The 26,056-nt window shown below is 39.5% G+C and overlaps 1 protein-coding gene across 1 annotated transcript in view; it reads left to right on the top strand.

The window, feature by feature from the left end:
* Positions 1–26,056, top strand: part of Focad (focadhesin) — a 295,998-nt gene that overhangs the window by 120,713 nt on the left and 149,229 nt on the right. The window contains exons 12-15 of the mRNA XM_032902159.1: positions 11,866–11,970; positions 12,452–12,553; positions 13,055–13,185; positions 16,065–16,191. Of these exons, the coding sequence (XP_032758050.1) occupies positions 11,866–11,970; positions 12,452–12,553; positions 13,055–13,185; positions 16,065–16,191 (465 nt within the window). The remainder of the gene's footprint in view (positions 1–11,865; positions 11,971–12,451; positions 12,554–13,054; positions 13,186–16,064; positions 16,192–26,056) is intronic.

Here is a 26,056-nt window from a genome sequence, read left to right as displayed (position 1 = left end):
TGTTCACAGTATTACTCTGTTACAGATACACAAGTTTCCATGTTGTTCTTTTTCCCCTATGCCTGCTTTTAGTTACAAGAAATACTACTCAACAATACTTCCCCCCGGTAGTTTCAGAGATATTCTAATATGGCACTTTTAATTTTGTCTCACATATTTGTTATGCTCTGACACAGAAACAGTACATGCAGTTGTATGTATTGCTTTGGAGAAATTTTATCTCCTAAATTTGGATTTCTCATTTCTTTTAAAATATTCAGTCATATATAGATAATACTAGATCAAAAACTCATTATTATGCATGTGTGTGTTCATGTACACCTATGTGTTGTGCACAAGTGTGTGGAGGCCAGAGTACCCTTGTTTCTCAGTGGACTGGATCTTGACAGATCAGCCAGACTGCCTGAACTGTGGGCCACAGCGTCTGCTTGTATCTCTCCTTAGTGTTTGGATTGCAAGTGCATGGCACTCTGAGGGACTTCTCCATGGGGTATGGGGTTCGTGCCTGTTAGGCAGGCACTTTCCTTACTAAGCCCTGAAATAAAATGCTTTAAAATAAAACATTTGATCCTGAAAGATTTCAAACATACCTAGAGGAGCAGTTTAGGAACCTAGTGTTCTGTACTTAGGAGTGGTCTGAATTGCATGCTGTTCTCCAGTCTCTGATTTGGAGATGGTGTTTTTGAAGCATATCCTAGACAAGAGATGGGCTTTTTACATGTGTTGATGTGTGCGCACGTGTGTGTGTGTGTGTGTGTGTGTGTGTGTGTGTGTGTGTGTGTAGTGTGTGAACATGTGTGTGCAAGTTTGCACCTGTGGAACACAGAGATCAACCTCAGATATTTTTCTGCAGGCACACCATCTACATCTGCCTGCCTGCATGCGTGCATGTGTCTGTCTGTCTGTCTGTCTGTCTGTCTCCCTCCTTCCTCTTTCCCTCCCTCCCTCCTTGCCTCGCTCCCTCCCTGAAGCAGAGTCTCTCTCAGGCCTGAAACTTACCAAGTAGGCTAGGGTAGCTGGGCAGTTAGCCACAGGGGCCTGCCTGTCTACTTTTGCAGCAGGGTTACAGGTACTCACAGCTTCGGGAACCTAACAGGAGTCCCATTGCTTGAGGGAAGTGTATGGTCTACTGATCTTTCCAGCCACTGGAAGTAGAGTTTGAAACTTTGTCTTTAGAAGCAGTCTTATTACACCCCAGAATTATTTGACCATTTTGCTATATCCTTCTATTGCATAATTTGAATCTACATCAAAACTTTAATATCCAATAGTCAGTTGTCTGATAATTTGCAGTTGTAAACAGTAGTGAGATTGAATGTTCTTATAGTTCCTGCAGACTTTTTATGTGCACATGTTTATATGTGGGGAGGTACATATGGGCATGTGGAGGCCAGAGGTCAGCCTTGTCTTTGTCAGCCACTTTTGAGTTATTGCAGCAAGGTCTCTCTCTGAACCTGGAGCCCACTTGTTTGCCTAGAATGGATTTTGTATAAGCCTCAGGTCCTCTCCAGACTCTGTGTCCCCATGCTGATAGTGTGTTTCTGTGCCAGCTGACATTTTCCCACGGTTGGCGGGGCTTGAACTTAGTTCTCCATCCTTATTCTTGCTTGACAAGCACTTTACCAGCCAAGCCATCTCCCTGGATCCTTGTTACTATCTTTTTTTGTTTGTTTCCAAGTTTTCCGTTTATGTGTTTTCCCATTTTGGATTTGGGTAGGAAGTGTATAGTAAGAAATTTTACCATTTTTTCTTGGAATATTCGTGCGTGTGTGTGTGTCTGTCTGTCTGCCCATCCGTGTGTTCATTCGTTTGCACATGGGTGCATTTACTACAGTGTACATTTAGAAGACAGGGGACAATCTGCATAGTAGGGTATTTCTTTTCGTCTTTATGTGAGTTCCTGGGGTTGAACTCAGTTTACCAGGCTAATCTGCATCTTCCCCGCCAGGTGATTGGGTTTATTCCTTTTGCTGGCTGTTGTTCTTAATCCATATCAATTCTCACCCAGATCATTTCTATCTGGAGTGGCTCCCAAAGGCCTACTTGTTAAAGGCCTGGTTGCCCCTGTGATACCACTGGAAGTGTTGAGGCCTGGAAAAGGAGTGCTTGGAAGGTTGAAGTAGGTTATTGGATTGCCCTTGAAGGGATAGGGAGCCGTCCTGCCCTTTTCCACTTTGTTTTCTGGTGGCTATGAGGTGGACAGACATCCTTGATTACAGATTCCTGCCATCATGTACTGTACTTTGTACATCCATAGTGACAGGGCCAGGTGGCCATGAACTAAATCTCTGAAGCTATGAGCCAAAACAAACCTGTTCTCATTAAGTTGATTGGCAGAGGCATTTTGCCACACAGCAGAGACTATCATACTCTAAGAAGGCTTTCACTGTTAATGCTCAGTCAGTTCTTACCTGTCCCAGGAGCGTGCTCGCCTTCGCCTTACATTTTTCTAAATTCTTTAAAATGATTCATTAGGTATAATTCCTAAAACCATGTGGAATTTTTTTTTTCTTGTTGGTTTACCCTTCCCTGCTAGCTAATTGGTTTTTCTAAACCATCTATTGATTAATTTATCACCCACCCCATCATGCTCCTGCCATTGATGCGAGCGTCAGCTTCCTAATGCTCATTTCATCTCTAGTCTGATGATTTGCCCTGAAGCAGAAGATGATGCAAGATAAGGGCATCCAGATCTGTTTCCCGTCATTTCTTAACAGCAGTTTACAGTGTTCACTTCAGGCAAGACACCCAGTCTCCACCGTTGCTCATTGCTTCCAGAGATTGATATCAGCTGCACCCCCACCCCCATGTTCCTGGTGTTTTTTTTTCTTCTTTAGAAAGTTACTGTTACTTCAGTCTTTGTTTCAATCTTGGTTACTGTAACGTTTTGATCAGGTCAATGTTTACTGTCAATCCTGGGGGTTAAGACCTTATAGATTCACTTATGAGGTGTAAAGTTCCATTTCCAAGTCATTATCATTGAAGTGGGGAAGAAAGGCTTTGGAGCACGACTTGCCTGTTAGCAACTGTACTGACCCTGTCTTCTCTTTTCCACTGCTGAGGTGGGGAGTAGCACCTTTCTTACATGGTTAGCATAAGGTTAAGTTACACTGTTAATCTCTGCTGATGTTTTAATACCCTAGGAAGTTGACTTGACTCTCACGGTTTCCTTTCAACCTCTCTCTCTCTGTTTTTTGTACTAAAATCAAGATATGGATTTCCTCTGGTTTTAGTATGTAGTTGCTCACTTCATTGTATATACATAGTTATATCTCATTGCACAGTGTTTACACTCTAGGTTCTGTTTCTGACAGAAAACCCTTTTCCAGGGACAGACAAGTAGCAAGATGACTTTCTGTAATGGAGGAGAAATCCTCATGCTCTACATCACTTAGAGGCTACTGGCCTTTAACTTCACTTCTACCAATCAGTTCTCCAATGACTAGGAGCTCACACGGTAGAAAGTAAAAGCTGTATTGGAAGGAAATTAACACCTCCAGGAATTCAGTTATCAAAGTGTTAGCAACTGGCAGAGTTAAAGTTTATTATAGTACCTTTTCTTCTTCAGTAGTTACATTTTCACAATGAGGTCAGACACTTTTTCTGATGGTTTAAATTTCTTGTCATATTTTTGTGTGTCTGTAGACCCTTTGATGCTAAGAGATAGTCAGGAGCCAGAAGGTAGTAAGCCTTCCCAGGAAGTCACATTTGTTTTGGGGGATAGCCAGCATATCTCAAACTCCTCTATTGATCCATTACCAAAATTCACCTTCCTGTAATGTGCAGCGATTCTTGGAGCTGCCGCATTATTGACTTTATTTTCTGATATATTGGGAAATTTACATTTCAAATCTTAGTGTGTCTGCTTTTGACATAACCGAATCTTTTATCTGACAGGTACAATTTTCTGGTTCCATGTTAATTTGATTATCCTACTGTCAAGTACTTTACTTTGCAAATGATTCGCTTTTAATACTCATTTGTAGAGAAAACGATTGCAGCATTGTCACAGGATCCACTTTGCTCACAGAAATTCAGGCAGCTGGAGAAGTTTCGGGATCCTTTAGGCAGAAATGAATCTGTATGTAAGGTATGAGGGTGATGAGGTGAAAATATGACATTGCTGACCTTGTAGGGCTCAATGGCAGCCACAAAGGTCTCAGAACTAGATTGCTTTGACATAGTTCTCACCTCTATTGGAGCTCCAGTTTGTCACCTGAAATATGCTATAGTGTGTGCAGGAGATGGATAGCGTTACGTCACTTGTTCTTGGAGAAGTCACTACAGATCAGGCACACAAGCGAGATTAGAATAAGGCTAGAGAGCTATAGCCCATAGAAAGAGGATTGTCTGGTCTGTTTGTTGGTCTGTCTTTTTCTTCTCTTAACCTCAGATGACTGCCAAAGGCTAAACAGCACAACCAGTTAGACCATCAGTTTTCAACCTGAGGGTCCCTGTGTAAAATCAAGTTTTTCCTCCTGGCTCCAGGTTTTGAGAAAATGACACTGAGACTCAAGTATTTTTTTTACAGATACCTAGGCCACAAACTTTGGCTATTTCCTTAGTAGAATATAACTTATTATCTAATTTATTCTAGTCTAAGTTCTACCACATAGCTGGTTACCTCTGATCAGCTCCTGTACTTCTGACCTCCTCCATGTTCCCTGGGCCAATGCCTTGCTTGGCTCTGTGCCAGAATATTTTCTGCCTTTGGGACGTCCCACCTTCTATTCCACCCTTTCCTATGGGCCCCAGGATTTTTTATTTACAAGCGATGCGACCATACAGTACACAAGAGATTCTGCATCACTGTCCATCTCGGGTGGGAGGGTAGAGTGGTGTGGGGTGGGGTGGGGTGATGGGGTGTCGAGTGTGGTTGTACAGCTGCTATCCTGAATCTCAGTATTCTGTGTATATTTGGTATTTACATTATGGTTTGTAACAGAAGCAAAATTGAAGTTATGAAGTAGCAACAAAATAATTTTATGATTGGGGTTATCACAACATGAGGAACTGTATTTAAAGTGTTGTAGCATTGGGAAGGTGGAGAGCCAGTGCTTAAGACTATTTGCTTAATGATGGTGTTGTGATGTAACTATAATTGAATCTCAGAGGAGTAAAATTATACCACATTTACCTTACTTTTGATGTCTACAGATTCCTTATATGTGGAGGAAATAATTAGCTTTTCACTACCTATCAGTGGACTGCTTTCCAATGAATTACTTAAGCAATAAGCAGATGCTATAATTAGAAATGTCAGGTAATTGAGGAAGAAGGAATTAATTAATCTTAAAAAGCCTAATTGTATATAATGTCCTTTTTTTGGTAGAGTGATTTGTGTGTGTGGGGGTAGGGGGTGGAGGTATGTCTGTGCACGCTTGTGTGACCCAGATTATAGCTCCTGGGTTGGAGAGGTTTTGTTGCCTCATTTTTTCCAGCAGCTGGGAGTATACATGTGTGTCATACAACATCCAACTAAGGTGAAGAGGTTTGTTTTTAAGATTTCAGTTTATGTGTCTGCGTGTTTTTTCTGCATATATATATATATATGTATATATATATATATACATATATATATATATATATATATATGTACATCATGTACATGGCTTGGTGGCCAAGGAAGTCAGCCTGGAATTAGAGTTACTGGTAGTCGTGATCTGCCATGTGGGTGCTGGGAACTGAACCCAGTCCTCTGCAAAGACAAGTGTTTTTAACCACCGAGCCATCTCTCCAACCCCTCAAATGAAGGATTTTTTTTTTTTTAAAAGATTTATTTATTTTATGTATGTGAGTACAGTCACTTTCTTCAAACACCAGAAGAGGGCATCGGATCTCACTACAGATGGTTGTGAGCCACCTTGTGGTTGCTGGGACTTGAACTCAGGACCTCTGCAAGAGCAGTCAGTGCTCTTAACCACTGAGCCATCTCTCCAGCCCCAAATGAAGGATTTTTAAAAAGGCCCTTTAAGTATTAAAATTCTTAGATTCATTTCTGCCTATGCCTATAGACACAACTCAAGTCATTACCATTTTTTGTAACATAACGTTTGTGTTTTACCTTTTCATTTATAGTCTTGTGCATATTTATTATTTGGTAGTCTTTGAGAAGTGGCAAAGAAACTTGCACACGTAGAATTTAGGTCCACATTTCACAGGGCTAAGTTTTAGGCAAAACTGGACCGGCATTTGCTAAATTCCAAGGTGTAGAAGCCTGTGTAAGAAAGCCGTGGGCTTACTGTGGAGTGTGGGTGACCTTGGAGAAATGGTGGCAGGAACTGTGTTCAAGGAGATGCACTTAAAAGCAAGGGCGTGAAGGGAATGCCCCTACTGTGTGCACAGTACCTCTGTGGGGAAGGCGAAGGCCAGTGAGGAAGTCCTAGCTCTTTTCAGGTGAGCACAGGCGCAGAGACTCCGCACCAGGTGCCCTCCCTCTCTGGACTTGTATTTGCTTAGGCTGACTGTATACATTGCCTCTGGCTTCTTTTGCTTTAATGCTAGAAATGGGTAGTGCTTTGTTCACACCACCCCTGAACTCGTGCTGCCACTCCTCTGGTTCCCCATGCAGGTCTTTGGAATGCCCTTTGATCGTGGGTCAGCACAGGGATTCGAATAAAACATGAATCATCAGTGCACTTTGTGGTGCTTTTGCCTAGTGTTTGTGACACCAGTTGGCAAGTAGAAGAGAAATAGACACTCTTGTGTCTGCTTCCCTCTTCTGTTGGACGATTACCTTGTTCTTTGTTCCATTTCCCTGGTAATGTTCTATTTATGTGTTTATTGGTATATTTTCATTTTAGTGATAGCCATGCCTCGCCTCTCTTAAGAAAGAGAACTAGTTATAAGCATTATAAAGTCTCATATTTGATGACTGAGATTGTAACAAGCACTTACATTGTCATCTGTAAGTAAATAGTGCTGCTTATGATTTTTACTATAGAGCTATCTGTAAGATTGTGTGTGTGTGTGTGTGTGTGTGTGTTGTGTGTGTGTGTGTTGTGTGTGTGTGTGTGTCCTATTAAAGGCTTGGCAGCATGTATATTTTTCCTGGAATTGGAGTTAAATTGTTATATTTCAATTTTAATGTTCTTGATTCCAGGGAAATGCAGGATTGTGTTTCACTTGAGGTTTTTTTTTTTTTTTTTACCTTTTTAATGGCAGAAGGTTCATATAACTCCATATTCCTGTAATAGCAAGTTTAAAATCTTTGTTTCTTTTTACTGTGGCATAAAATAGTAGCTGAGTATATTGAGACACGAATTCTCATCATTCTCTGGCTACTAATAAATGAAGATCCTTATGGGTTTCAATTTTATCATACAGAAAATAAAATAGTTAAATTAAATGAACTTGACAAAGCATAAAGTCTTTCTGACTTTTTGCCTTCCTTTTCTGAGATGTGGACTGCTGTTAGCCCTGACTGTTCTGGGACTTACCCTGTATCCCAGACTGGCCTCAAACTGATGGAGAGCCATCTGCCTGGGCCTCTGCATGCTGGGTACAAAGGCAGGATCATGATGACCAGCCTTTCTTACTCTTAACAAACGAATCCATGATTCTTTTTCTCTTGGTTAAAAAGATCAGCAGTGTGAAATCTTTCTCAACTAAGTCAACAGTGTGAAATCTACCTCACGGATTTCTAAGTATAATATTGTATAATATTGCTAACTATATGAACGTTGTTATACGGTAGATATTTATACAATACATATAATGTTGTGCAACACTGCAAACTAAAGATTGCTGTACAGTAGATGGCAAGCGTATTCTCATTGCTGATTACTGACGCTCTGTCTCTACAGAGCAGCGCTCTCTCGCATTTCCTTCCCATATCAGCTAGGAGCTACTATGACTTTTTGCTGGCCTCTTTTGGTACTTTATTTCAGTGGATTACATGGTATTTGTTCTTTGTGCCTGGCTTGCTTCTCTAAGCAGAATTCCTCAAGGCTCAGCTAAGTTGTCCATGTGATAGGGTTCCTTCTCTTTGAAGGCAGAGTAGTACAGGCAGCACTGTGTCCCTCCACCCATCCATTGATGGCCTTGGTTGACATCTAGGTTGTCTGTGTTGTGAATAATTGTGAATGATGATTGTGGATAATGCTGCAGTGATTATGAGTTTGTAAATATCTTCTTGAAGTTCTCCTCTTGCTTGTTATAGACAAATGCTAAGAAGTGAGTTTACTAGATCATATGTTAGTTTTATTTATTATTTTTTCAACTTTTGAATTTGTTGATTTAAAAAAAGTAACTTTTTTTGTTGCTTGATGTTTTTGGTCATTCCGACTGTCTCTTGATCACCACTTGTGTAGAGTGTCTCTGCTCTCGGCCCTGTGCCTTTGGCTCTCAAGTCAGTGTTCTGCAGAATCTACACAGCTGGACCTCGCCCTGTATCCATTGAGCTGCTTTGTCCTTTGGGTGGAGCTGAACCCCTTAACCTTAAGTGAAGTTAGTGACAGAACTTACAGTTGCCAACTGCTTCCTCTCTGTGTGGTAGCTTTTTGCTGCACGTCTTTTGCTACTTTTTTGTTTGTTTTTCTGTGTTTATTCTTGCATTGCTTCTTTACTTTCTTTCGTGTATTTTTATGATTATTTTCTTTACAGTTACCATGGGCATCATATAAAACATCATTTAGGTGCAGCAGTCTTTTTCAGCTGATAATTTGTGTACATAAACGCCAATCAATATATAAACCCTGCTCTTTATTTTTCTTTTAACGTTACCTTTATTGTGTCTATTTATATATTTCATAGCTACAGTATTTATGTTTTTGCCTTCTAATTCATTTAATAGAATTAAAAGATATATATATATATGTATATGTGTATGTATATATATATATATATGCATACACACACACACACATACATACATACATATATATATATATATATATATATATATATATATATATATATATATGGGGCAGCAAACTGGAGCAGCCGCTAAAGGTGCTGCGACCAAGCCTGCTGGTCTGAGTTTGATCCTTAGAATGAGAGCACTGTTGCTTTAGTTTAAGCTCTGATCTTCACACATGCATGGTGGCATTCCTTCCTTTATCTCCAACTAAATAAATGCAAAAAAATCGTTTGTGTTTTATATGATAAATGTCTTGTTACCATAATATAGGATTTTGACTGTCTATGTATTTACTTTTCAAGTGAACTTTAGAGTTTTCTGTGTTTCTGTGGTGCTGTCTAGCGTACTTGCTTTTCATTTACAACAGGTCTTGTTAACATTTCCTTTTAGACAGGTTTAGTGCTGTTCTCATTTAAACTTTTATATATCGGAGAATACTAGTATATATTCTACCTACATGGCTACTTAACTTGGGTCATTATGTCTTTTTTTACCCCCAATTTATATATATATATCCTACATAGCTACTCAATTTGGGATATGTCTTTTTTTCCCCAATTATATTTTTATTAATTAATCTTTTTTTATACATCCCAAATATTGCCCCCTCCTGGTACCCCTCACAGAGCTCTTACCCTTATTCCCCCCTCCCCTTTGCCTCTGAGAGGATGTGCCAGTAGTGTATCTTTCCTCCCTGGGGCATCAAGTCTCTATAGGATTAGGCACATTCTCTCCTCTGAGGCCAGACAAGGCAACCCTCTGCTACATATGTGCTGAGGGAAGACCCACAGTGTCCGCTCGTCAGCTACCGTGTCTTACCATGTCTTAAGGATATAGAGATGATGTAGAATAGCCAGTGTGAACATTTCTGACTTTTTTTTGTGTGGAAGCAGACAGAAAAGGCTGATGTTTCCTGAGGTCTAAGGCTCTTAAAGCAGCTCTACTTTTAGGGCATAAATACAGCATTTTATTTCTCTACTGACAGTATAATTAAGACATTTGTTTAAAAGCCACATGATTAAATACACTGTTTTATAAAATGCCACTAAACACTCTGATTGCCATTCCCAGAACTAAGGATCTGTCAGAGTGTCCTGGTAGAAACCGTTACACAGCAGATAATTGATTGAGACCCGTGGAAGCAATCTAAGATAACCTTTTGTTTTTAATTAAAACGGGAAATAAGAAACCAGTTCAAAAAATTGTCTTCCTTCATTTGTCCAGGCGGAGAGCAATGGAGTCTCTGTGCTGGCGAAGCCCTATAACCTGCGAAACTCCTTAGGAATTCTGGCGGTGTGCCGTGAGCTTATAGCCAGCATAGCTCAGGCACTGCTGCGATACACATGGCAAGGATCATTAGCAGACTAATATTTTAGCTGTCACACGTTTTCGTGGTAGGGGTAAAAGGACATTCTTCCTTCCTGAAATTAAAGTCAATGCCTTCTAAGAGGCTTAGAAGAAACCAGTAAATAAAGGATTCAAGCCGTTGAAATGTGGAGGACTAGGTTTTTGGATTACACTTTGGCCTATTAAGCTAAGGCTTGGATTATGTAAAGAATCACATGTTACTTTAGGGAGAGTTTTTTCATGCTCTTTTGAGACAGCATGATGTTTTTGTTTTGTTTGTTTGTTTGATTGTTTTTGTCTAGGCAGAATTTAAGTCACTGTAGAGCCCTGGTTGGCCCCAACCTCTAGTCCTTAGTATCTAAACCTGTATTCCTCCTCCTCAGCGTCCTTAGTGCTGTGATTGTCGTATGCCACTGTACCCAGCTGTTTCGTTTCTTTTGTGTTTTGCAAAATTAAAAGTTTTTTTTACAGCTACAATGAAATTACATCTTTTCCGTCCTTCTTTGTCCTTCCTCAACTTTCTCATGCTCCCTACTCTCAAACTCGTGTCTTATTTTCCCTTTGTTATTATTACATATGTATGTGTATAAATATATGACTACAACCTGCTAAGTCTGTTTTGTGTTGTTAGTATGTGTATGATTTCAGGACTTATTATTGGATAAACAATTAAGGGACTCATCCCCAGGAAAAGTGAATTTTCTCTCTCATTAGCCATTATTTGCTTATGGTTCCTTCTCTCTGGATAGACCCTTGTGAGACCCCCCTTTACAGTAACATGTGTGCTGACATTGCCCTGCAGGGGAGTTTAGGCAGTGACCCCAGGTGAAGCTTCTCTGTCAGCTCGAGAAGACACGCTCACAGCAGATTGTCTGGGAATCTGCCTCTTCCAATCACTCTGCCCATCCCACTCTTCCTGTTTCCCAGATGTGGGTAGAAAAGTTGTTTTTTGGATGTATCCACTGGGGCTGGGCAGATTGCAATCACCCGTTCTCCCTATTTCACGAGTTGTGTCTTTTTGTCACATTCTCTGTCTACTCTGTCTATAGACATTTGAGATTGTTTTAGCTTTCAACCTCCTTTGCTTTTAGGACTAGTACCCAACAAGTAATTTTAGCTGGGATTTCACTGAATGGAGTCAGTGTGGGAAATACTACCTTAACATTTATTCTCATGACCAATGAATACATTGTTGTTTTTTTTTTCCCATTTTATTGTGTAATGCATAGAGATAGAAACAAGGGCTTATAGAGACATGTTAAACTACTCACCTCCTTTGTAGGACCCTGATTTTAATTATTTCACATGAGAATAACCTAAGTGGATATATCTCTGTGTGGAGTTATTTACTGTTTGTGTAGCTTAAGTGTTCACTGTCTGAACTATAAATTTCTTGTGGATAGCCTACATATTAACTTCCTTATTATTTGGTATCATAGTTGTTTAAGAAATGCAGATTTTAACTCTTGTTTGGAAGTTCATTATAATAGATTTGGAATGTAAGTGTTAGTATGAAATTGCCATTAATAACAAATAGGACATTTCTAATCCTTCTAATTCATCCACAGCCATACTACTGCTTTGAAAAATAAGAGGTGGGCTTGATTTGTAGAGTTCAGACCACGGCCTAATTTACATGTCCTTTAAATTTGTCTTAGGTACCAAATCTGATTCCAGTTTTGATGTTCAAATTGGGAAGACCCTTAGACCCTGTATCATATAATCATATATTATATACTTTGCCCACACTTGGTGTTCACAAGGTTAGTATATCACTTGACTAATGTTTTAGGGGGTGGGGAGAGAAACCTAAATATTTGGTACTTATCTCTACTTCATATATTAATTGACTAACTTTTTAGTGGGAGGAGAAGGGTAGAAACCTAAATGCTTACTCTTGATTTCTATTTCCTATTATGAAATTTTAGGACTCATTTTTCCAAGGTTATTTCTTGCCCTTTTATTTTTGTTTTATAGTAGATAATGTCTACGGATAAATTTATTACAGTATGTAAAAATTCATTTAAATCCCTAAATCTCTGTTTTCACATTTGCTGTTAGGCCTCTTGTTCCCCAAACTGCTGATTAGTTCCTCCCCAAGCTACCTCTCTTGTTCTCAGAAGATGGGGAAGAGTTATGCAAGCTTACACTCCAGTTTTTACTTGAAACAAAGACTTTAAAATGCGGTTTGCAACCTTGAGGTTGCCTTTCTCCATGAAAACCGTTTCCTTAATACTTTTCCAGGTATGCGTAGGGCAGATTCTGCGGGTGATTCAACTGCTGGGGACCACACCACGACTAAGAGCTGTCACATTACGCCTGTTGACATCTCTGTGGGAAAAGCAGGTAAGCCTAGCTATACACTTGTTGCATATTAAACGTGTTCCTTTCTCTGAAGAAAATAACCATGTGACAATGCTGCTCAGATTTAGTAATAGTAGGGGGTACCATCAACGACTACCTTGACAAATTTTGATTTATTGTGGTGTACTTGATCTGTAAAACAGTCACTTCTGTTTGACTCAGAAATTGAGAACATAAAATAACCTTATTGCACTACTTCTGACATTTATTTCTCCATTTGTTTGATAAAGTAATAGAAATAAACTTGTGATTAGAGGCTTTATAGAAAGGGTGTGATCTGGCCACTTGTTTTCTAGGATGAACAGTGCACAGGTCTGTAAGGAAAACCTCTATAATCAGAGCAGCATTATTCTCTGCTGATTAGCAGAGATACATTATAATTTCCAAATGCAAATGCAGATTTGGAGGTGAAAATGCTGCATAAAAGATAATGGTTATTCAGCCTCTAATTAGCAAATTATCTCTTGTGAAATGATTTTATTAGATCGTGTGTACCCTGAACTGCAGCGCTTCATGGCCATGTCTGATGCACCCTCTCTCTCTGTGGGCAAGGAGCTGCAGTGGGAGAAACTGATTGCAAAAGCTGCATCCATCAGAGACATATGTAAACAGAGGTAAGACAACTTCTTCAGGATGCATGCAGTGACAGGGTACTTTTCGCTTAACTTTTCCTTTTTCTTTTATAATACAGAAGGATACATTATTTTTCAAAAGCAAGTATGTTTTGGGTAATAATTTAATATTTTAGTAACATGCTATATGTAATGTCACAATATATAAGATGACATATTTTTTTCTTCTGTATATAAATGCCTGACAACTAAGCAGTTGACTGTGGTCATAAACAATTCTTTGTTTTGCTTTTGATTTGTGGTCTCACTGGGTAACCCAGACTGGCCTTGAACTCATGATCTTCCTGTTTCAGCTTCTTGATGGCTGAGATTACAGATGTGTGCCGTGGTACAACACTTAGGCCAGATTCTTGTAAGCACTTATAGTAGAAACGGCCTAATTGTGACTTGTATGGTATTACATACAGTATAGGATAGCAAGAGAAAAAATCGTGTTGAATTTCCTTTTATCCTCTAGTCTTTTAGGAAAACATGATGACAAAGAACTGACTGCTAGTCTAGATTAATTGAAGAGCTAAGGTTGGAACAACATAGGCAAAGCTACCATTGCTTAAATTTCTTCTTTTTCCCCCACTTAAATGGGGCCCAAGTAAAACTGTGAAGAGGAACTAGATTGGGTACATTTGATGTAACTTCTGGTTCAGTAGCTTCATACTCATGCCAGGCTGTGGCATTGTAGACTGCGGACATACTGTTCTTGTGTCCAGGACCCCAGTGTAAAGGATGTGTCCTGTTGGTGTGCAGGAGGTAGACACCACTGTTGATTATTGGGTCATTCCTGTTCCCAGTAAGAGTTTGTGTCAGAATGTGTAAGAATAGAAACCTTAGCACTTCTGTCTCTTTTCTCAGCCTGTGTACAAAAGAGAAAGAGCGGGCTATGGTACAAAAAAGCCAGACTTACGTAACTCAAGACCCGTGTGTCTGGATGTTATTAAAATCTTGGCATGGAACAAATTTCAGACACAAGTTCTTAGCCGACATTCTTATTTTCTGGGAAGGCTGAGGTGCAGGGAAGATTGGCCATCAGACTAGATCAGTCTTAAGGTGCAGGGAAGGTTGGCCATCAGACTACATCAGTCTTGAGGTGCAGGGAAGGTTGGCCATCAGACTAGATGAGTCTTGAGGTGCAAGGAAGGTTGGCCATCAGACTAGATCAGTCTTAAGGTGCAGGGAAGGTTGGCCATCAGACTAGATGAGTCTTGAGGTGCAGGGAAGGTTGGCCATCAGACTACATCAATCTTGAGAACTTACTCATGGGCCTTGCTTTCCTCTTCTCACATATATCAGTTTCCCTCCCAGCTTTGGAAAATCTCTTCCTTTTGTGGGGCAGTGAGCCAGAAGAACCTTGTTGGGCCATTTCATTTATTGACAGTTTGTTAATTAGAGAACGGACCTTGTGTCCTTGAGACTTTCAGAGAGTAGATGTGAGCAATTGTTTGGTTAAACACATTCTGCACAGTGTATGCAGAAGAGGTAGGTAGGGAGGGCAAAGGACATGGGTGGATGAAGCCTGATGTGGGATAGTTATCCCTTGTATTAGTATATTTATTATCATGGTGATGATAAATGTATTTACCACTTTTAGTGTCATGATCATGAATCATCTGATCTTCAGTGTCTGCTTTCATACTCACTATCTGATGTCAGAACAACCAGCAGACAGAAATAGCTTTGCCTTTTCCTATAATCTCTATAAAGATTGTCCATTAATTTATCATTGTTAAAAATGTGAGAATGATTGAAGGAGCTAGAGGGGTCAAGGACACTACAAGGAGACCCACAGAGTCAACTAACCTGGGCCCATGGGTGCTCATATGAACTGAACCACTAACTAAAGAACATACATGCAGGAGCTGGACCTAGGCCCTCCATACATGTAACAGATGCATAGCTTGGTCTTTCTATGGGTCTCCTAACCATTGGAGCAGGGGCTGTCTCTGACTCTTTTGCCTGTCTTGGGATCCCTTTGCCCTAGGTAGGCTGCCTTGTCTGGCCTCAGTCAGAGAGAATCTGCCTAGCCCTGCTGTGACTTGATATGCATGGGGATGGGAAGTGTTCCCTTTTCTGAGGAGAAAGAGAAGGTAGAATTCGGGGAGGGAGCGTAAGGGTTGGACTGGGAAGAGAGGAGGAAGTGGGGCTGTGATCTAGATGTAAAGTGAATAAATAAATTAATGAAAAATTTGCCAATTCTGACAACAGGATTTATGACTTAAAGAATGAAACTCATTGGAAAGTGCCTTCTTCAGTGTTGCCTAGGTAGCTCAGTGGCTACAGGGTTGCAGTACAAGCATGAGAACCTGAGTTTGGATCCCCAGTGCCCATATAAAAGCTGAGCACATTGGTTAAGTCTTAAATGCAACAGTAGAGGAGTGGAGAGAGTTGGACCCCTGGAATCTCCTGGCTACACAGACAGTCTAGCTGGAAAAATAAGGCTCAGGTCCAGTGACAGACCTTGTTTGAAAAATATAAGGCAAAGAGTACTGAAGAAAGACACCAGATATCAACCTTTGGCCTCCATGTGTGTCTGCATAGACAAGTAAATCTCCAGAAGAAATGGTACCCATATACATGTGTGTGCCTGTGCATATGCATGTGCATGTGCACATGGGCACATGTGTATGTGCGTGAATTTGTAACAGTATCTTCATTTTTTAACTGCTGTATAAAATAAGCATTAATTTGCAGCAGAAATGATAATATAAAGATCTTGAAGATCAAATGCTGTTAGTATTTAAGGGTGAATCTCTAGTAGGTACATGGGATTTAAAAAAAGAATTAATACCTTTATTATAGTCAAAAGATCTGGGAATAATAGTGACTTCTTGGCTCTAATTTTGATTTGAAACTGTCATTTGTTGTAGGCCCTATCAGCACGGTGCAGACATGCTGGCAGCCATTTCTCAGGTGTTGAACGAATGCACCAAGCCTGATCAAGCTTCTCCAGCTGCCTTGGTGTTACAAGGTCTTCATGCACTCTGCCAGGCTGAGGTAGGCATTTCTGAAATGTTCAGAATAACTCTTCAGCTATTTTACAAGGATGTAAGATCAAATTTGAGTAAGCGAACATTTCAGGATTAATTCTAAGATTTCCCTTTGTTGGGGTGAGGGGAGTGGAGGAGGAGAGTAGAACAGGATGCTATGCACATGTGTTTTTCCTGAGGAGGTTTCGGTTCATCAGCTTAAAACTCTACAGACACCCTACTTTTTGGTTTGTGTTTGGTCTTGGATTTTGTTCTGTTGAGAGGGTATTTATGGAGCTGTTGAATGTGTTTCCTTCTTAAGTTTTTGATTAAAGAATTTTAGAATCAGCTAACGCAAAGGGGTAGCCATAGGTCAGTGGTACTTGTGTACTCTGAATAAATCATGATGGACCTGAAGACTGGCAAAGGGATCACCCCTTCCTGGTGACGCTTAGATCTGCCAGATGGGGAAGAGGAGGCTTTCAAATCATTGCCCGAAGTCTAGAGTGTTCCCAGAGTGACCATATATCCAAGAGAATCTTTACTGTTTTGAACAAATACAATAATCACATCAAAGATCATTCATCTAACCAGTGTTTTTGACAAAGTGAATGTGCACACTGCAGAGTCTAAAGGAATAAGAACTCTCCTAGGGTTGTAGGTAATCATGGTTGCTGTTGTTGTTGTTGACAATGATGATAATGAAAATTGCTATAAGACAAACAACAACAAAACCCAGCTTTTATCAGTTTCTACGCATGTTTCCAACAGTTGCACTATAGGAATTAGCAGGAAAATAAACCTCAGAGAGACATTTACTCAGAGTCTTGGTTTGAGAGTAGTTTATGCTGTTGTGAACACGCCTTTCTTCAGACCGTGATAGAGTCCCTGTTCAGTAAAGGATGTGTCCTCAATATGACTCTGTCAAATCTACTGGCCTGCAGTTGGAAAGCTGTTAGACCTTCACAAAACTGGTATAGCATCGATGGTTCAATGAGCTTACAGACTTCTATTTTCTTTCCTTTTTTTAAAAAAAAATTGGATATTTTATTTATGTACATTTCAAATGTTATCCCCTTGCCTGGTTTCCCCTCTGGAAACCCTCTATCCCATTCTCTCTCTCCCTGCTTCTGTGAGGGTGCTCTCCCACCCATCCATCCACCTACTCCTGCTTCACTGCCCTGGCATTCCTCTACACTGGGGCATTGAGCCTTCCCTGGATCAAGGGCCTCTCCTCCCATTGATGCTAGACAAGGCCATCCTCTGCCACATATGTGGCTGGAGCCATGAGTCCCTCCATGTGTACTTTTTGGTTGGTGGCTTGGACCATTTTCTGTTGCTTCAATTAGTCATTGGGACACACTACTTTACCAATTATATTTTCTCAATAAAAAGCTAGATCTTATCATTAAACTTTTTTTATCAACAGCATCAGAAAACAATGTGTCATATATATTCACCTCCAAAAAAGATCATTTTTTGCCCCTTTGAAGTAATTTCTTTAAATTTTCATCCCAATTATCTTTTTTCTAACAAATACTAACAAATCATTTTGTTCCTCTAATTTCATTGTTTCCCACCTCACCCATCCTCTGTGGTTAGTATAAGGCTCAACTGTATTAATGCTTACCTTTTAGGAGATGCAGATTCGTCACGAGTTTTCTTGACCCATTTATTGAAGACATCATTACTAACCACAGTTAGTACTTAAAGTAGAAAGCACATTGTGACAGAGGACATCTTTGTCTCTAGGCAGTGGCGAAATGTACTTCATAAGCACTCACTGCTGCTGGAGTATGTCCTTTGGTTAATTCACTTAACATTGTAATTTCCAAATGCAAAGGCAGGATTAATTCACTTTTCATATTTATGCTTCAGATGGAGAAAAACGAAGAGTGTATTCAGAGAGAGCCTGGTCTAATATTGCCCACATTGGTGCTGTCTAGATGTTGGACTTGCCCCCAGTTAGTTAGTATCTAGTTACGTAGAGTGTCTCAAAGAGGTTCTGAATAGTTCTTTGCTCTTTTCCCTGACACCCACATATTTGTGGTATCTTTTCCCTCATTACTAAAGTTCCATTTCCCTCATTGCATACTTAAACGGCACCAAGTAGAATCGATGAATTCTTAGCCCTGAATCCGTTCTCCGACCCAAACCATTACTTACAAGTACAGTTCTGAGCCCACTAGAGAACCATCTTTTCTTGCTTCTCACTGTTCTTCCTAGAGCAGCGGGTCTCAATATTTCTAATGCCATGACCCTTTAATACAGTTCCTCTGAATTATAGTTGGTGAGTCCCAACTACAAAATTACTTCATTATTACTACTTCATAACTGCATTGATACTGTTATGTATCATGATGTAAAAATATGTTATGCAGTATACTTGATTCGACTCCGAAAAGGGCTGAGACTCATGGGCTGAGAACCACGGCACTGAGGCACGTTGTCCAGGTATCTCAGCAAATGAAGCTCATCTCTTACTTTTCTTCTAAGGTAAACGAGTTATTCTTTCTCCTCAAGTCTCTTTACTCTTATCATCATGTAGTCTAAATATCACATCCAATTTTAAGTCAAAACTTTTCTTTAAAAAAAAAAAAAAAACCTTCATTTGACTGAAACTAGCTGCGTTGGCTTACACCGTTAACCCCAGCTCGGGAGGCAGAGTTTGTACTGCTTGGTTCTAGTGTGAGTTCCAGGAAAGCTAGGGTTATTCAGAGAAACCCTGTCTTCAAAAACAAAAACACAAGCACAAATAAACAAACAAAAATTAAGAAAGAAATGAAATCTGATAGGTTATGAATCCAGTACGTGTAGTCTAACACTAGCAGTTAGTGTCCTTAAGTCATGCGTGGCAGCAAGAGGAGAATTAATAAATCATAGAACTATGCCGTCAACCAGTTAACTTCTTATTGTTTTTTGTGTGTGGTAAATGTTTTATTTTGTTATCCTTTATTGCCTATGTATTCCTTGTGTAGAGTATAAAATTTGATCAATGAATAAACTACATGCCATGTTTTCTTCATAAATATCTCAAATGTCCTGAGGTGTTTTGTTTGTTGTAACTCTATTATTGTTAGTTTTAGTAATAACCGTGCCTTCATTGACATTTAGTACTGGATAGCTTCTAGATAAGTAGGAATGGCCTCCACTTTGATGGTAGTTTTCTCTCTTTTTGTCCTGTGTAAGACTTTTTATACTTTCTGTGTTTTCATTGTGAGTTTGCTGCTGTTCTGTCCTGTGATGTATGCTAAAGTCATGGCAGTTATTCAGTTCAGCCTCTCTTCCTAGGCCATATTTAATATTTACTATGTTGGGGCTAGTTTTTTTCTTTTGGGTCGGTGTGCTACCCTCAGAAGTCAACATTCATTCCCCGAGGCCATTTATTCTGTTTTCTAATTGGTAACATGTGTGAAATACTGGTGTGATCACCAGGTTTAAGAATGGACATATTCAGCATAGTTATGAATCTGTTTCCCAGAAGCATTTGGTCATGATTTGTCTGTCTATTACTCTTTAGGTCTTTAACTATCAAATATCATTAGGAGTATAGAAAGATAGCCTGAAACAGTGGAATAAATCAATAAAGATAAGACCACAAACCGAATAACCCTGGCTTTGAGAAAATATATCAGCTAGAAAGACATTTAAAATTGATTTCTGGTGCTTTCCAAACCTTGCTTCTTTGCAAGAGGTAGAGTTCGCCCCCTGTAAGCTTGGTAGATAATGAAGTCTTTGGTTTTGAAAGTCAAAATGATGAACTTCATTTGTCCTCAATGGGTCAAGTTCATCTTAAAAACTATAGCTGCTTACTTATTTCCATGTCTACCTAGGGCAGGTTTCTAAAAGGATGGATGGAGTCTCCTCAAATGCAAAGTGTGTCAGAGCAATGACTGTATTTACTTTATGCATTCTACTTGGCTAAACAAACAAATGAACAAACAAGCAAAAATAAAAAAATAAAAACCAAAAACCACAGCAAAGCTCCTAGAAATCTCAGCTAATCAGAATGATGCTAATGTCTTTTTGTTAAGGAGATAATTCATTCCTTCTTTAAGACAGTTAATATATTGATTTTTGACTTCTCACATTTCTTTTAGGGTAATATTTTTCTTTGCTAACACTTCTTTGGTGACTAGTACACAAATTGTGCTTTTGTGATATATGGACTATAGTATTTCATTTTGTGGTGAAGGAAATTTTCTTGTAGCTGGTATTCACTGAACCCCTTAGAAATTCTAACTTGCCAAATTTCTATGAAGCGCTCAATGATGTGGACGTCTGATTGTTCTTTAGTTCACTCTTTTATTCTCTTTCTTCTGTATTGTTGCTTTACCAAATGTGATAAAGTTTGAGGGACTTTAGAATAGTTTGAAGTTTTCTCCTTCAGTCATAGAATGCACAGAAGTGGAAATGATCCGAGTTCTAAGATGCCCAGAATGTTACACAGGTAACGTAAAGTTTCAAGGGTGAACATAACTTTCAGTGTAAACAAGCTGCCCAGGGTTAGACGGAAAACAGCGTGTGCAGAAATAGTCAATGCTTTGCACTCAGAAAGAGTCTCATTCTCTCTGAACGCTTTTCCTCTTAAGGTCTTAAGATGGGAATAGAAGGCAGTGTTTTCTTAGTCAGCTGTGAGTCTGTTGTGGCAAAAATTAATAGGCGTTTCAGAGTCACTGAGAAAGGTTCTTTCATCTCGCCCAGCCCATCGGGGTGTTACATGTTCAAAGCAGAGCATTGTACAACCGAGCAGTAGATAAGGATGGGAGGGGCCTTTCCTGGGGCTTCTTGACCGCTGGAAGAGTTCATTTCAGGCCATTTGTCACAGCGGTGATTTCCCCTGAGATGCCCTCCGCCAGCGGTATGTTTTGGCTATTCTATCCTCTTTTATTTATTTATTTTCTGAAATCATGGTGGAGGGTAGTTGTCCTTGCCCTCTCCCATCATCCTAACCCTTTGTCTAAGGTCTCCTTTACAACGGCATGGGGTAGGAACAATTTTCAATGGGACCCAGCAGGTCTGGAACGTTTTAGAGAGTTAGTGTGATATAAAAATGCCCAATAGAAACCCTGCATTTTGTCTAAGCATTTTTAGCGTAATAAATATAATTTAGTATGGAAATGTGATCCATTGTTCCATGGCAGGTTTTCTCAGCTGTGTACAGTAAGGCTTCTGTCGCCTACTGTGGATTTGGTATTTACTGCACTCTGGACCTCTTTGTTGTTTCTTGGTTTTGTTTGTGGAGACTTTTAAAGGTGCATTGCCTGCATAACCTTGCAGAGGAGTTGATTAAGTTTAATTTGCTATGCATTAGAGAGTGGATTTGCTGGTCTTTTTGAACTGCCCTCTGTTATTTGTAGTTTGGGGCCTGTTTTTTGATGCCTTCAGTTCTTTCTGGGCATGAAAACTCTTTTTGTACATTCGTTGAATCTGTTTCCATGCTGTGCTTTTTATATTCTACACAATGACTCTTTGCAGTTGAAAGTTGTAGTTTGGTTTTATTTTTAACTTTAAAAGGACAGCAGGAACTTGCCTTTTTATTAAACATATGTGGATATTATAACATGTACTCTGCTTTTCTTCAGGCAGGTTTTCAAATGTAGTTTCTTATTTTTAAAATAAAATTTTAACTGGATGTGTTATACTTATATGATGGCTACTATTCAGCACTCATAAGCCATGTGGGGAAATAAAAATAATGTGTGTGTGTGTGTGTGTGTTTTAAATAGACCAACACAGCTTCCCACTACTTTTTAATTGCTTGTTTTTTACTTTTTAAAAAGGAAACACTCAGAGATTATGGGAAGTTGAGTTCTATATCAAAACCTTTAGTAGGAAATTTTAAAACTGAGGTCTTGGTTTTTGGTCACTTGATTTTGCTTGCCCTCTGCCATCTGCCACTTTCTAATGTTCCTTAGGATCTCTGCAATACCTTAGCCTTAGAAATGATAACTTTCAGGATCTCCCTTGCTCCACGTGCTTCTTTTCATCCCCCTTTAAGGCATATTTTGTGTTTATGGATTCTTTTCTGAAGAATGTTCTTACTTGAATCAGAATCCTGGGTTTGAGGAGTATTAACTGCCGTGAGTTGTCTGTGAATGAGCGTGAAGGCTGTGCACGGTGTCCAGCTGGGAGCTTCCGGTTCTCAGTCATATACGGAAAGCATTCTTTAAAAGATCAAACGCGCTGGAACTGGGAGGATTTTAATGATGCCAGTTAGCATCAGAGCAGTTGGACTCAGTGGTTGCAAATTGTCTCATCTGAATAAATGCCACTGAGCTGGAAATAATGATGTGACTAAAATGATGCTAATTGTACCCCTCTGCCATTCCAGTGAATAAAATATATTGGTTTAAGCGTATACAAGGAGGAGGCTTTCCTTTCGGGGGTAAATGAGGACATGGGGTATTCAGTGAAAGGCCATCAGTGGAGGAGGGCAGCACAGTAAATGATGTTAATGGTTTGAAAGGCTTTGGGTTTTCAGATCCGATTGAAAGCATTATTTTGGTTCCTTCCAAGAAATTAGCAAGGCTATTTCAAAAGCTTTTTATCTGGTCTCAAATGACATAAAATCATGCTTTTCATAAAAATGTCATCTCAGATGTGCTTAAACTTATCTCTGTGCTATATAATGTCTAAAAGAACAGGAGTACTTTACCTTTTATCTGCCTAGTATAAAAGACCATCGAGAGACTCATTCCTACAAACACTAGTGACCCCTGATTGGAATTAACCTTGATTCTGTGATTAAAATCATATTCATTGTAATTACTGGAGGGAAGTTAACTTGCTTAAGGAGTATGTGGAATTAAGAGGGCAAGACATTGGTAAGTCTTCGTAGGGAATGTTCAGAGTCTCTAACTGGAGAGAGTACAGTGTGTGCATTTTCTTTAACCTTGTTGGATTTTACATTTGAGAGACTTTCCCTAACCATCAGACAATGGCTTCCTTCTTCATTGGGTATTATTTTAAATGGAGTTTTGTATTTTGATTTTGCATGTGCACTAGTTCCCTGTGGTTTAGGCTACTTCAGTAACGTACAGAGCTTTGTCTTTTTGCCTGGTAGATTTTTTCCTCTAAGAATGTCAAAGTAGCATAATGGAATGCATTATGCCTAAGGTCTGAATTGAGCAGTGAGTAAGATGTTCTCTGGGGCACTATCCCTCTTGTTTCCGGGCCATGGCACTGGGCCTGGACTTATGTAAATTGCCATTTGAGGAATTTAGTTGCTTAAACAGTTGACAGGGTCATGCGGCTATGATTTCTAATGATAGAGCTACACTCAGATGCAAGAATGTCATTGACCTGCTTCATTTGTGTTGTATTTGTACTCTGAACTGGAGTAAATTTCCTTGTCTTTGACTTGTGTGTCAGGTACAATAGCTAAGTTATGGACGTAGCAGGAAAATGAATGGCAGTGATGTCACGTGTGTCAGGTAGATTCTCTAAAGGGATTTGAAGAGCGGAGGTTACTGAATAAAACTTTCCAGAGATGAAACAGATGTTTTTGTGTTTGTTCCCCAGTGTCTTGTTTGTTTAGTATTGAAGTTTCATATTGTTGTCAAGAGCAGTTTCTAAATGGCTTGTTTATGAGCTTGCCCATACAGTATGAAGAAAAATTATACTTATTTTGCCTTTATATTAAAGGAGAAATTAAATATTATTCATATTTCTCTGGATTGATGGTTTCTTTGCCTATGCTTGTATCAGAGGAACATATGTTTCCCATTGTAGTCAAGTGTATTAGTCAGGGTTCTCCAGAGGAATAGAACTGATAGAATGAGTGTGTGTGTGTGTGTGTGTGTGTGTGTGTGTGTGTGTGTGTGTGTGTGTGTAAGCAGGATTTATTACACTGACTTACAGATGGTGGTTCAGCTAGTCCACTAATGTCTGTCTCCTGATGGAAAGTCTTAAGACTGGCTGCGATGCCAGCTGGTCTTTATTGTCTGTTGGAATCCCGAGGAAGGAGGCTATGTAAAGTGAAGTGAAGGATGTGTAAACTGCCATGGAGAATAAGGGAAAGCAGGCGAAGAGCAAGAGCTGCTTTAACATGTCCTTTCCATAGGCTGCAACCAGACAGTGTGGTCTAGACTTAGGTTGGGTCTTAGGATCTTAAGTGATCCAATTAACTAAAAATTGGACTTTTAGGTGTTCCCAGAGGCTTGAGTTGTTAATTCCAGATATAGTCATGCTGACAACTAAAACTAGCTATCACAATCTACCTTTTGACACATAATCATATCTCTTTATGTTGTGCTTAATTTCTAAATGGAAACAATATGTAACTATCCCATTTATAACCATAAACGTATTAGATATTTTAGAACACGTGTCAGTGTTCCTTGAGGGATATTCTTATACTGCCTCATGACTTAAATATGATAACCACTGATATTATCTCAAATGACAAAGAAACTGAGGAAAGTTAACACAACAATCTGCACAAACATTATTAACGAAATATGACAGACACTCATGACAATTATAGTACTTTTGTGTCTGCAGTTGGCCACATGACCTTAGCTGATATTTGTACGTCCAGCTCCCTTCCTTGCTTCTGTATTTTCTCCATCTCCAGCAAGCTCCTCAGCAGGGCTTGGCTCTTTTCCTGGAAGAGTGACCCATATCTCCATTTTGGATGTCTGGGTCCTTTGTCATCGTGCTTGGATTGGGTTGTCATTACCTGTTGACTTTAACCAAACAGGAAATGTTAGCACAAAGAGACGTCCTGAGGGCTCTCCTGCACTTCAGACATAAGCTTTCTTACCTCCATAGTGGCGAAGCTATCTAATTTCCCCATGGTAGTCTGGACCAGTCACTTCTCATAACACTGTTATACCTTTCTGGGCCTGTTGGCTTAAGGGCATCAGAGGCCTAACGTGGCCTGGGGAATGTGAGTTTACATTTCATGGACTGTGTGTTGTAGCTACTAGCAGGAGAACCAAAACTTCTAGCCTATCAGAACTTAAGGTACCAGGAGCATCAGATACCTAGAGCAAGTGTTGGGGTGGGAGGGGTTGTCCTAAAATAAAGATTAGTCGTGATGCCATCTGTCCTTTGTTAGAATATGGCAGCACTGCAGATTATGTATACATGTAAACCTATAGGGTGTGTGTGAGCATGTAGGCATTTATATCTAATTCATTTATTTCATTAGCTCTGCTCATTCTGGATATAAATCCTTTGTGCCTTCTGAAGCACTATTAAGCTTGGTTTGTGAAATTTTATTGTCTCTTCGTGTTATCTATAGATGTACCAAATTATTTGTCTACTTTTTCCTGTTTTTGAACTTTGTGAAAACTATTTTCCTGACAACTATGCACTATTAAAAAGGCTTTATTGATACATAGTCAAACACCATAAACTTTACTTTCAAAGTATCGAATTCAGTTCTTAAAAGTATATAAGAAAGATATGCATCCATCTTTGAACTTCTAGAATGTTTTCATCATTGCTGTGAGTAATAGCTCCTGAAAGATATGCAGGTGCTCAGGGGGTGTGGCTTAGGTGGTGAGCGTGCTTGTGCCATTGGTGCTGCTCAGGGTATCAGTGCTTGTTTGGTTTTTCTCTTTGTTTTTTTGAGACGGTGTCTTATGTGTGTCATAGTTACCAGGAACTGACTGAGGCTGAGATAAACTTAAATTTCGTGAGACTCGCACTTCCATCTTTGGAAGGAGGCCTGGACTGCAGGCCTGTGTGCTAGCACGCTGCTTTTCTTGGTGCTGGGGATTTAACCTAGACCCTTCTTTATGCTAGGTCAGCACTCTACTAGCTGATATATATTCCAGCTATGTGTAGGTTTTTATATACATATTTTATCTTTGCCTTTTCTAAGCATATTCCTAAGAATTGTCATTTTGGGATGAATGCTAACTTTTTGAGTTTTTTACCAA

Source organism: Rattus rattus, chromosome 1 (genome assembly GCF_011064425.1).
Source record: "Rattus rattus isolate New Zealand chromosome 1, Rrattus_CSIRO_v1, whole genome shotgun sequence".
Lineage (NCBI taxonomy): Eukaryota > Metazoa > Chordata > Mammalia > Rodentia > Muridae > Rattus > Rattus rattus.
Note: the sequence above shows the minus strand (reverse complement) of the source record. Positions and strands in the feature narration are given on the sequence as shown.